Raw genomic sequence first — 13065 nt, 5'->3', positions numbered from 1 at the left:
TTCTTGAACAAAACTTGCTTTATTTGATCGTAAATAAGAACATTTTTAAAATCATAAATACGGTTGAAAACATGTAAAAGTCAGTATTTTAAAGAGCCTTTAATGAAGCTGTTATTTTCAAAGAAAAAACAATGTAAAAATTTACAGATTCTTTTTTCGATTATTTTTTTTTTAAACCAAAACATTTATTGTATCGAATTGTATTAATATATAATTGTAGAAAAACGTGAAAAAATATTATTCATATAAATTATTATCAGTCAAATAATATTTAATGCTAATATTCTAATTAAGTAGCACTAAACAAACTTATATTAATTTACAATTTGTGTCTTGCCCATGGTAGAATCATGTTAATTCCATCCTAACGGCAAATCAGTATACATAATAGTATTTACACTGGGGTGTTGGCCTTGCACTTAAAGTTTTTATCATGTATTTGTTGGTCTTTTTTATATTATGTATTGTCGTATGAATTTATTTTTTGTCAAAATCCGAGATAGATTTACTTTTTTATCTAATCAAGGCACCACTACTTAACTTACGTTTCTTTACTTATAAAAAACATATTACCAGCCATACCTTGTACATGGATAAATACCATTGCCGCCTAAAGGTCAATATGTTAATTCTACGGATTAAACATTATTTAACATTCATATTGACAAATCGTTATGTAAACTTGACGTTATCTACTCTAAATATTCATGTAACTATCTTAGTAATGAGTTAATCATGTTCAAAAAGACATTCGAGATACAAATATAAAAATTTCTCGTGTGAGTATTTAAGGAGTACTATGCAACTATTTTGAACTATAATTATTTCGCAAGACAACTCAACGAATAATTAAAATTAGATGCACACACCGTTATGTTTGTGAATTTAGAAAAATAGTCTCCTAGTATCTGATTTCACAAGTGGAAATGCTTGATTGGTTGGTTGGTTGTTTTTTACGGCATATCAACCCTTTTCAGGTTATTTAATGCCGAATCCAGTGATTCTGAAGAACAATTTTTTAATCGAATATATCTGTTTTTTTTTTAAGTCGGTTTCTTTATAAGCAATAGTTTGGTCCCTTACAGGTACTACCACTCGGGGTCAGAGTGTGCTTGGGAGCAATGGCAATTAAAATGTGGCTCCACACTCTCCAAAACCCGCAAGCTGGGACTTTACTATCGGATATAGTTTAAGGTGATATCCAGGATCGAAAATACTTGTAAATAAACGGTGCTTGTATAAGTTTTATAAGAAATGTATCGCAATTCATACATTTTAAATGGATAAACACTATTGCCGCCTATATCTCAATATGTTAATTCTACGAACTGAAAATTATTTCATATTCATATAGACAAATAGTTATGCAAACTTTAATTATTTACTCTAAATATCCATGTAACAATCTAAGTAATGGCATACTCACAGCTTACTATGTAAAAGCTCATCGAGTATAAAAAAGTTTACTTTCCCGGATGAAGATAGAGGTTTTACTCAAATATTATGAGCTATAATAATTCGCAAGACAACCCGACAAATTAAAATTAGATGTGAAACCTGTTATGTATTTATATATAGTGAAATACTCTCCTAGTATCTTATTACACAGGTGGAAAATGCTTAGAAATAAACAGTGCTTGGAAATGTTCTATTCATCTTAGAGACATTGAGACTAAAATAGAGCTATAACAAAGTTCGTATTATTTTTCTTATGAAAGTTGCACCGGTTGTATACGGTGTAACTTTAAAGCTAATAAATTTGCTTGTCTAAATAAAAATTAATACTTTCACTCGCAGAATGTAATATGATAAAAGCGAAATAAATAACCAAAATGGAGACGAAGACGATTCTAAAGAAATCAACTTCTTTCAAATCATATAAGTGCTTTGTGCACATTCTTCTTTTATTTTCCTCTGCCTTCTTTATATGCTTTTCCATGTGCGTATGTGTTTTTTTTTAGTCTTAAGCTCGCATTATATACGATTAGATATATAAAAAAAAAAGAATTGCACTATTTCTTTTTTTCGCTAGTAAATGGATCTTGTGCAGAGAATGTACTAAATTTAGCTACGGATATACAGGATAAGGAAATATTTGGTTATTTTCTTATTTTTATTTTAAGTCTATTAAAACATTTTTAGCGACTGACTAACTTAGCTTGCCTATTTATACAACGTCTGTTATCTTTACAAGAAAAATATATAAAAAGCATACAAAGACTGGTGTCTATTTAACTCAACTTTCAGTGGCATGGATTTATATATGTGATAGCATAATCATCGCTGTTACATGGAAACTATATTGAGAGTAAGCAAATGTATTGATTTGTGTGTGTGGACTAGAAGTCACTGACCGCGCTGGCACAACAGGAAGTGTCTTCAATAATCTACAAAGATAGTTTATCCAATCTTACTTTTAGTGAGCATATGCAAAATATCTAATTGATCAGAAAGCCCTCCCACCGAAAATAGATTATGGAAAATAATTAATAAGAACGCGGTTAAATATTCATTCTCAACCGCTGCCAACCTTGGCCTTTGGGCCAGAATCAAAGTGGAATATCCGTTCTGCAGATGTTGGACTTAAGGTAATTTGTCCGGGTCAATGGAGGGGAAACCATCTATACTGGGACAATTATTATTTTTGATCCCAACCTGAGTGCGCTTTTGTCTTTTTTTTTCGGGGAGCATTAAAAACGACCTCGTGTCACATTTTGCTTTGGTTGGAAAGCAAATAAATACAAATAATATAATAAGCTCTAATAATTGATATATGAAAAAAATGTTAATAATAATAAGATGAACATCATTTGGAGAGAAAATGTAACTGTAGTATACCATACGCATGTCCATTGGAGGGCAATTGCTTTATCCTCGTAATTGTATAAAAAAGTGAAGGTAAGGTTGATGATAGTAAATTATATACTGAGGGGAAACTGGAATTTTTGTAACAGTAGATACCGAAACCATGTTTCATCACGAAAAATTGGAATAGAGCATGAACCAATTGAGGATGAGGATTATGATAGACATAAAGAGTAAATTAAAATAATTACAAAAAATAAGAAGGGAACGCAGCTGCATTGTGGTACTACGTACGAATAAAAAGAATTTGAATTAAAATGGTTAATATAGATAAAGTAAAGAAATATAAACAGCGTAAACCAAAAATGTGTAATCTATGTTTACTACATCATAGTGAATTCGAAAGAGGAAATTTTAAACAAAAAAATAGATTTTATACAAAGCTACCTTCATAGATATAAATGCCTGTTATCACGGCTTAAACCTGAGTAGAACAAATTTAAAAAAGGAAAAAAATTACAGAATATGTTAAGGGTGAAATATAAGTGTGGAAATAGAATGTGAAATTTAATACTAAGATTTTAAAATGGTGACAAAATAAATAAATTATTTTACCATCAAATTGACATATGGAAACTAAAATAAGTATAACTTACATATAAATAAAGAAATAAAGTGATTTTAATTCTAATAATCGTTACGAGTAATAAAATAAAACCCGATAATTTGAATAATACAAGAACAAAAAGAATCCACAATTAATAACTACAAAATATAAAGACAAACACATTTAACCCAAATATTAAGTTAAAGAAAACTAAGTGAGAAATTAAACTAAGATTGTTATAAAATTACGATGTATGAACTATAAGTTTAAAACTAAACTGATGTAATTAATACTAAAGTCTAAATATAAAAATATAAATGCAATGCCATTTCAGTATATTCAGAAATGTGTAAAAATTGACAAAAAAGAGATTTTTCCACAAGGACGTAAAGATATTACGAATGATAATGATGTGAAAAATAAAAATATATAATATATTTACATAATAATAAAAATTAAAAAGATGAATTTAAAATTAAAATTATTGACAGAATCATTATGTCGGAGTGGGGTCTGAATGCATACAACCACCACTTCTGGGCGTAGACAACTTGAAAGTTTTGAAAACAATGTTTGGTAAGAAGCACACTTCGGTGTGTTGAGGCATCGTGAACAGCGACTCGTTACCTTGTGGTGGTTCAGATCGCTTCTTGGCCTTGTCGCACAGGCGTAAGAAAGTACAGCTCCGCCGCCTAGGACTGCCGCCATTATCCCTGTCGCCGCCCCCTTATTCTGCTCCAGCGTTCATTCCTGCTGTCCGTGCGCCCGCTCATCGTCGTTATCGGCGCAGCAGCCTCTGCCAATCGTGGTATGTGGCACGTGTCGTATGTGCTCATGGACCTAGACCTGGACGTGTCGAACGATATGGTCGAACTGACAATTGTAACGCATATGAAAGTATACACTATTTAGCTCTCATGTTATATTTTGTTGTCTTGATTTTTGCGAAAATATTATATATATATATATATATATATATATATATATATATATATATATATATATATATATATATATATATATAGGGTGGTCCCCCAAAGCGGGCCCCAATGTTTTCTCCGAATGAAATAAAACGTTGTTCATAACTAGTTTATTATATTATAAACATTACATCAAAACACTAGGGTATTTGGCCTTTTTTTCTCCGTTCTACAGCATAAGGTCTAGATGGTCTCCATTTAGCTTTTCTTTTTTTTTGGCGGGGGGTCACCCTATAGATATGTATAATAAACAAAAATAAAAAATATCATAAAAATGTTATGGAAACGACCAAAATATAATAAAAAACACAGATGTATAAGTTCTAATATAATGTAAGGCAGGATTTTACGACCTGTATGAAAATTACTTGTGCATAAATAAAAAAACATACAAAACAAGAGATGGATTTTTTATTTTATTTATTAATTATTTTCATGTGAATTAGTTGAATCTATTTTTGTAATTTATTTCTGGATTTAAAGTAAAAAATGTTAAGAAAAGCATCAACTATATAAAAGTGTCATTTGAGAGCATCCTATGTGAAACAGTTTCTGTAAAACGAACTGGGTCTGATAGTAACACACCGAATTGTCAGTGTCAGTCAGTAAATACATAGTCACAATTCATTTTGACTATCGGGTCACATTGTATTTGATTTTATCGAGTTTGAAGAGAATTCAGTATTCTAGCTGGAAACATTGCATTTTACTCTTTATCTACGGAGCTAGATAAAAATTTACCTGTTCAATCTCATTTTTTGTAAATGTTGTAATCGTAACATTTTTTTATAATCAATATAAAAAAATAGAACAGATGCTTCCGTATCGCATGAGTTATATTTTCGTATATGATTGACATTAGAAGTCAAAAGAAACGACAAGAGATTACACCTTTTTGACGTATGTATTAGTTACATACATCCCTCAGAAGTAAATAAATATAGCACTGTACAGTTCTCATGTTTCGAAATAGACACTGATAAAAACTATTATATGCTCACATGATGATATTTCTCTAAAATTTAAAGCTGAAGAAATTCATAAATAACAACAAGTTGGGTTTCTTTTTTACTTACAGAGTAATACATGCATAAAAATATTCATCATTTATGTTACTTTTGTTGTAGTGGTTTGGATAGTCCCTAGATCATTAGTTTACGTAAAATGAACGCATTTTTGCATGGTATATGCAAATCCATTATTATAATACCCGAATTTACTGATGAAGATGATATATATATATATATATATATATATATATATATATATATATATACATTTATAAGTATAGTATTTTAATGGTGGATGTTCTGACAGACTACAACCCCTTGTACATCCACTAGGAAAATACCCTCGACAAACCCGACAAGCAGCGAAGTCCTACCCTACACAGCTGAGATCTCTAGATGTAAGAAAGCCTTTTACTTTAATAGAACTGCAGGACTTTGGAAACATCTTCCGGTTTCCTTCTTCCCGATCTGTACTGACATGCAGAAGTTCAAGTGTAATGTGAACAGACATCTTTCTGCTAAACTTAGGTCCCTGATAGTAGCCCTCTACATCAAAGTTGCAACGTGCCTTGTTTGGGGTGAAAATGTAATTTAAAAATATATATATACCCCAAACACCTCTGGCCCTTATGAAAGGGAGTGCAAAACTTGTGGCTATTGTTTCAAATGACCTGAAATTGCAGCAAGGGGTGATTTGATTCAAAATATTACTCATATGGCATATTGGCCCTCTTTTTAAAATAGGGTACGATTATGAATATCTCCATTATCAAATCTTTAAACAAACAAATTTACTTTATATATGAACACCTTAGAGGGGAGATATGCCATGAGAAATATTTGGAATCAAGTCTTCTCTTGCTTCTATTTGAAATAATTTGGAACCTGAGCAGCAAGTGTTAGTCTCCCCCATACTAAGGCTAGAAGTTTTGTTGATAATATCAAATATGTTGTAATTTTTATGCAAAACTAGGAAAACAAATAGCTATGTAAAAAATATGCCAAAATAGGCCCTGGATGATTGATGACTCTCTTAATGTGCCACCTAAAGAACTAATGTTGCATAGCTCAGTACAATTTTCACATCATTATCTTTCCAACGCGCTTTCATTTTTAAATTCTTATCAAGAGTCGTTGAGATTTTTAATAGTAGAATTATTTTTAAAAGTGGTATATTTATCTATGAAAAAATAAAAATTTAAAAAAAAATATATATATAAATTGCGGTTTTGATAGGGCGTGAGATTTTTCCCTTGTTTATAGAGTCAGAGCTATCTTCGTGACCACTTTCGCATCTCCGTGTAATAGGTGTAAGTAGCGCAGATAAGCATATTCTCATTTGTTTCAGTTAAACCATTCCAATAGTAAATGTCCCGAGCAATAAATACCTTACTAAACATTCTTGCCGCTATCAATTATTTCATGAATAACATTTCCGTGTGTAAATTATTAGCAATTTCTTCACTGGAACACCTTACGAGGCTCATATATTATTTTGCACTACGTAATCATAGTTTTTTTGTTGTTGTTGAGAAAAATTTCTGGCTTCATGACGTATTTCTAACAGGCATTAATGATGCACGGGTACTTAGCAATTCACAATGATTCTATCTATCTATCTATCTATATATATATATATATATATATATATATATAAAAGCGAAAATGTGTGTTTGTATGTATGTATGTGTGTGTGTTTGTATGTCTCGCAAAAGCTTTCGACACGGGTCATGATTTTCAGGAGATGTGTATCATATTAAAGTACCAAACTTCGCCCGACAAATATCGAAAAATTGGGCCAACACATTTAATTTTCACCCTATTCATCAGTTGTCTACAAGGAGGGATCAGCAAAAACCGTCCTCTCATGTCAAGTACGCTTCTACGCATGCGCAAATGACGTCGGAACGTGATTTACTTTAAGTATTTAAAAAACGTCGTCTTAGCTCAGTTAATTAGAGCGCGGCCTCATTATCTAAAGATGTTGGTTCGAATCATGGTGTGAGATGTCTTTTTTTTTTCGATCTTTTAAATTTTAATATTGAAACAGGGTTATTTAAGCCAGTGTTTTTTTTTTGTTTTCATTTTTCAGATGTTTTAAAGAAGTTTTAACGTTCGTTTTTCTGTTTTATTTTTCCATCACATTCGCGTTTTCTTTTTTGTTTTTCCGATTTTTACATTTAACATCGCTCGTTTGCCTTACGTTAGTTTTTTTGTTTTGTTTTTCGATTTTTTAATGTTTTAACATTTTTTAAAAATATTTACTTCGCTTATATTTATGTTTTGATAGCAGCACATAAACCTCTAAACACCTGAGAAACGCCGGGTACTCCCGATAGTATATCTATAAAAGTGAAATTATCTGTCCGTGTATGTACATTTCCCTTCTAAAGTACTCCGTCAATTTCCAGTCTATAGACTCGCGATTTGACATAAGGGGTACGGAGATAAAGGAAAATCTTTTTAATTGGGGTTCGGCCAGAAATCTGTCTGTCAAGTGGTCAATGTTGAACGATTTTACCTTTGGAACTCTACCAAAACCCTCTGCAAATTTTAGGTCCAACACTTGGAATTTAAAATGGAATTTAGGTTGACATGGATCAAACTTTTAAATTGAATTGATCCATAAACAATAAATGTTAAGGGGTCAAACTTGAGTTTAAGTTTAAAAAACTGTCCGCTGCGTTCCCTACCAAATTACCTAGCCAACTTTTGGTTTAAACATTTAAAAATTTACATAATTTATTGGGAAAAGGGCGAGTTTTTCATTGGATTTTGACCGAATTTTTGGCTTCCAAGAAGTCAACATTCAAAAGAGTTGACGTTTGGAGTCTCTAGCAAACTATTAGCCACTTTTGGTTCTAAATGTTTTCATTTTTACATAAAGCATATTTAGACATGCAGCCAATTTTGGGTTTAGACACTTAAAAATTTAGATGTATGTTACCTGGCCATACACTTATGTACACAAAGTGATTAACAGTACATAAGGCAAAACCGTATTTAAGATCTTTCTTTACTAAACAGTATTTTATATATCCGCGAGCAATGCCAAGAAACGACTCCTGCAAGTTTCAAATCATTAAATTTTTGAATAGCTTCATGACTTTTGTACACAGTCATTTGCAGTAGGTGCACTTCAGTATAAAATGTTTTATATTAATTAAATTACATTGTTAAAACTTTTAAATACTGTGTTTATTTTGCAAATCCACGGACGAATTAAGTAAACATTTTGAAACATATAATTAGACGTACATTTTTTTTAAGTTTATGCTGATCGACATCGGCCGGTACGTATTATGTTTTGACTCTAATAGATTCTACTGATGGAATTTAAGCGAAAAAAGGAACTAATATATAATCTATCCATGCCATTGAAAGAGCAAAACGGGTTTCTTTAAATATGGCTTATTCGAACTAAGTATTTGATTTTAAATGGATTTTTAGTAGGTTCTGAGTTTGATACTCCGACTTACTTAAATTTCTGTGTCAAAATATTTTTTGGCTAAGAAACGTACTTTATTTAGATATTTGACAACTTAATAGATAACATTGCAATAAGATGTTCTCGTGTAGTTTGCTTTATTTTAATTATGTGCTTGTTTTATATCACAATTCCCTTGATAGAATTGTTTCCCAGGTTGTAATCTCATATTCTATTAAATGAAGTTTTAAAAGGATTTTCAAGAGATTTTCTGTTTTTCTGTGTTGTTTTAGTAATAAAAATGAAAACGTTCCCATTCCCTTGCATTAAAATAATTGGTTATTCGTATTTTTCTTGCGCCCACGCACTCTATATAATAATAGGTCTCTCAAGCGTAATCTTGAAGGTCGCCTACCACAATATAGAAGTTGTGTAGTTGTAATTATGTTTTCACTAAAGACCCAGTGCTTGCAAAGTCCCAGCGGCCTAATAAAGATACAAATTAAAGGGTTAATCAAATGGACGGAAAGATGGCACGATGCTTAATAACAATGACCTAAATTAGGTGCAATTTTATTAAGAAGGCGGTCATCGAATATCTGTTTGCTTTGTAAGCTATGATGTCATACTTCGCAATAGAATAACAAAGCAGTATTTTGTTCGATAGATGTGTAGTATATTATTTTTGTTTTTTTTACATAGGCATCACCACTTATCAAGGGCAAGAGGCCACTCACGGATAAGGGTTAAAGAGTGTACAGTGGAAATTGGACAATATAGCAACCGACAGTAATGGAGATTCGGTAAATTTGTTATCTTATATAGAACGACTTGTTTACGTTAGACTTGAAGACAATCTTATTGCAGTCAGCTGAAAAGCAGGAAAACGGAAGACAATTCCATAGGCGTGCAGTTCTAAGAAAGAAGCTTTGATCATGGACTCTACGTTTAGGTTTAGGCACAGATAAAGAGTGGGAGTAATTACTGATAGTGTTTTCTGCTAGAGGGGTGTTTCTTGTTAAAGTTTGGCAAGGGGGGACCATAGAATGGAACTCAGCCGAACACTTGCCATTAAAATAAAGATAAAGCAGAGACAAACTCGCAACATCTCTTCTGTGAGAAAGAGGTTGCAGGGAAGAGAAAAGGACATCCCCCACAAGGCTACGAAGTCTATTTTGGGCTCTATCAAGGCAGGATAAGTACTTTCTAACAGCTCCTGCCCAGATGTGACAACAGTACTAATTAACAAACACACCCACACACACGCACATACACACACAAACACACACACACACACATATATATATATATATATATATATATATATATATGTATATATATATATATATATATATATATATATATATATGACCCCAAATCGCATTGACACACTGGTTCTCGCAAATAATTCACCAAAGGTAAGCAACCTTGAGCCTGGCAAGTACTAGATAGGAGACCATTTGGGAAGTCTAGACGCTGTATGTACCGCGTCGTGTCGTGGAAATGTCCTTGTTGGTATATTGGGCGCATTAATTCACTGGGACACATGCCCTTCAGTCTTCGTAAAGACATGTATCTAGGATGATGAAAACGCTGATGTAAAAACATTCGGTCTACTTTATACACTGTCCAGTGGCTGTATCTGAACTGACAAGGTAAGCAGTAATACCCCAAAGTGTGGATGTTTCTACAGAAAGCCTTTATCACAATAAACAAATTATCAGTGTAGATTTTAGCAACGTATTTGTTGTGGCGAAAGTTCATACTTAGAAATTATCCTGCTACATACCATTATCAATGGGGAATTCTTTCGAAAACCATTGAAGTTTACGCGACATTTTATACTATGATGAGGTTGCGTGAACTTTTCCGTAAAAGCAGGTCCACAGCCAAATTCTCCAGCAATTTCCAAAGAGCCTAACTATTGACTTGTCAAACGCATTGGTTGATCTCACAAACACCTGGCAAAGAGGTATACGCTGCTCAATATATTTTTCCAAAGGCTGTCTCGCAGAAAACACTATATCCATGGTTCCTCGTCCACCTTAAAACCAGACTGGGATTCCGGAAGAATATCGAGACATATATACTTTTCCAATCGGCAAGAGCCGTCAAAATAACTTTGCAACTTCAGTCAGCAGCGAGATACTTCCAAATTTCCACCTTGTCCCCCTTCCTTTATACAACATAACCAGGAGGGCATCTACCCCATCTTGGGCAACTGGGTCACCCTGCCATACAGACAGTATCAAAGAGTGGGCCCCCCTCTCTCTCTCCGTCTCTCTCTCTCTCTCTCGGGCAGTCCGTAGATTTAGTATCTGTGCCGAAGGTGCGATGTGAGTCTGATATGAGCTCTGACACTTCGGCCGCAGATGTGACACCTGATGTCAAAAAATCCGGGTAGTGGCTCACGTTTTTGCGCTCTTTTTGCTTCCCAAGCAGCAATGCTTTGATCTCTTATGGCATCGGTTTGCCTGATATCATACTTTTCCAAACTTCTTCAGCTTTTCTTCTCTAGTCCTTCAGTTGGTTTGTATTTTTCAAATGTCTCTTGAACACGTTTTTATAGCGTAGTTTCGATTCGCCTAGTGGTCGTGTACATTCCTTGAACTCACCAAAGAGAACTTCTTTTGGTAGTCTGTTGTCTGACATGCGCGTGAAATGTCCTGTCCATCTCAGTTGATTTGTTACGATTATTTCTTCAGCACTGGGCATTTTAGCCTGTTCTAGTACTTCAAAATTCGATACATGGTCGTTCAATGAGATAGTCATTAGATGACGGAGGTTCCTTTGTTTTATCAGGTTTAATCTCTTGAAGTGGCGTCTGTAGAGAGTACAGGTTTCTGAGCTCTACAGAACTGATAATGGGACAATAGCTCTGTACACTTTCATATTGGTCTTTAATCTGATTCCTCTCTGATTCCACAATTTTCCGAAGACTGATGCAGCTGCATCCGTTTTGACAGTTCTTTATCGATTTTGTCCATTGTTCGTAATGGTCCTGCCAAGGTAGGTGAACTGTACAACTTCCGCCAATGGGGCAGCATTCAGAAGTAATTCTCTTGGGTTAATCTTTGTGTCACGGGTGTCTTGAAATAAAACGTCAGTCTTCTTGATGTTGATTGTCTGTCAAAATTTATTGGATGCATCGACAAATGATATCACTGTCTTGCATTGCTTGGGGGTTGTGGGTCACAAGTGCTGAATCATCAGCTAAGAGTAGTTCCTTGATCACTAACACATGTGTCCTGGTTTTTGGTCTCAAGTGTGTGAAGTTAAAAAGGTCACCATCACTTCTGGTTCGGATGTAGTGATCACCGGGTTCTTCAGGCATGATTTTCATGACAGCAGCAAGAAAAATTGTAAACAGAATTGCTGCGAGGACACAGCATTTCTTGACGCCGTGTCCAATGCTAAAGAAGTCTGAAAATCCGTGACCCCTGTAAACGCGAGAAGTCATGCCATCATGGAAACTGCACAGTATTCTTTTAAACGTATGTGGGCAACAATGACGTCTCAGTAATTTCCAAAGCATGTATCTATCAACTGTGTCAAAGGCATTGCTAAAATCTACAAAGGTGACAATAAGAGGCTGAAGTAGTTCAATGGACTTTTCCTGTAATTGTTGGAGGGAAATGATCATATCTTGTGTTGATCTGTTGGCCCTGAATCCACATTGGCTGTCCGGTAGACTTATTCAGTCAAGACCTGTAGTCGATACTGTAGGATTTTGACAATAATCTTCCCAGCAACAGACAGAATGGATATTCCTCTGTAGTTCCGGATTCCTCCCTGCCCCCTTTTCTCTTACACACTGTCAAAATTTGGCATCTTTGAAATCCTTGGGAACTTCTGCTGGTGATGTCCAGATGTTGCAGAAAAGTAGTAGTAATTGATTTCTCAGCGCTGCTTCACTATGCTTCCGAACTTCTGGTGGTATTTTGTCTGGTCCTGCTACATTTCCGTTCTTTGTCCTCTTCGTGGTCATGTCAAGTTCATCTGCTCTTGGTACATCATTCATTTGGTGTCTATTAGGCAGTTGAGGTATATTATAAGCTCCATCTTCAGCACGTGTTTCTGAGTTCAACAGAAGTTCGAAGTGTTATTTCCATCTCTCCATTATCGTGTTTCTCCGTATGGAACACACTGCCATCAATGCTCTTCACAGGGTCCAATCAGGAACCCTGTGGTCCGTACACTTCCTTCAACGATGCAAAGAACGCTTTAGAGTAATTT

The 13065-nt window shown here is 34.0% G+C and overlaps 1 protein-coding gene across 1 annotated transcript; it reads right to left on the bottom strand.

Annotated features, from left to right (window-relative positions):
- Positions 1 to 11965: 11965 nt before the first annotated feature.
- LOC145278248 (uncharacterized) lies at positions 11966 to 12472 on the bottom strand. The gene has a single exon (XM_080130536.1). The coding sequence runs from the start codon at positions 12470 to 12472 to the stop codon at positions 11966 to 11968; it is 507 nt and encodes a 168-aa protein (XP_079986662.1).
- Between the last annotated feature and the right edge of the window lie 593 nt (positions 12473 to 13065).

This window comes from Euprymna scolopes, chromosome 6 (genome assembly GCF_053919585.1).
Source record: "Euprymna scolopes isolate OS-2025 chromosome 6, ASM5391958v1, whole genome shotgun sequence".
In the NCBI taxonomy this organism is placed as follows: Eukaryota; Metazoa; Mollusca; class Cephalopoda; order Sepiida; family Sepiolidae; genus Euprymna; species Euprymna scolopes.
Note: the sequence above shows the minus strand (reverse complement) of the source record. Positions and strands in the feature narration are given on the sequence as shown.

Excerpts from the sequence above, each read along its gene's own strand:
- LOC145278248 (XM_080130536.1), bottom strand. The coding sequence starts at position 12,472 with ATGATCATTTCCCTCCAACAATTACAGGAAAAGTCCATTGAACTACTT.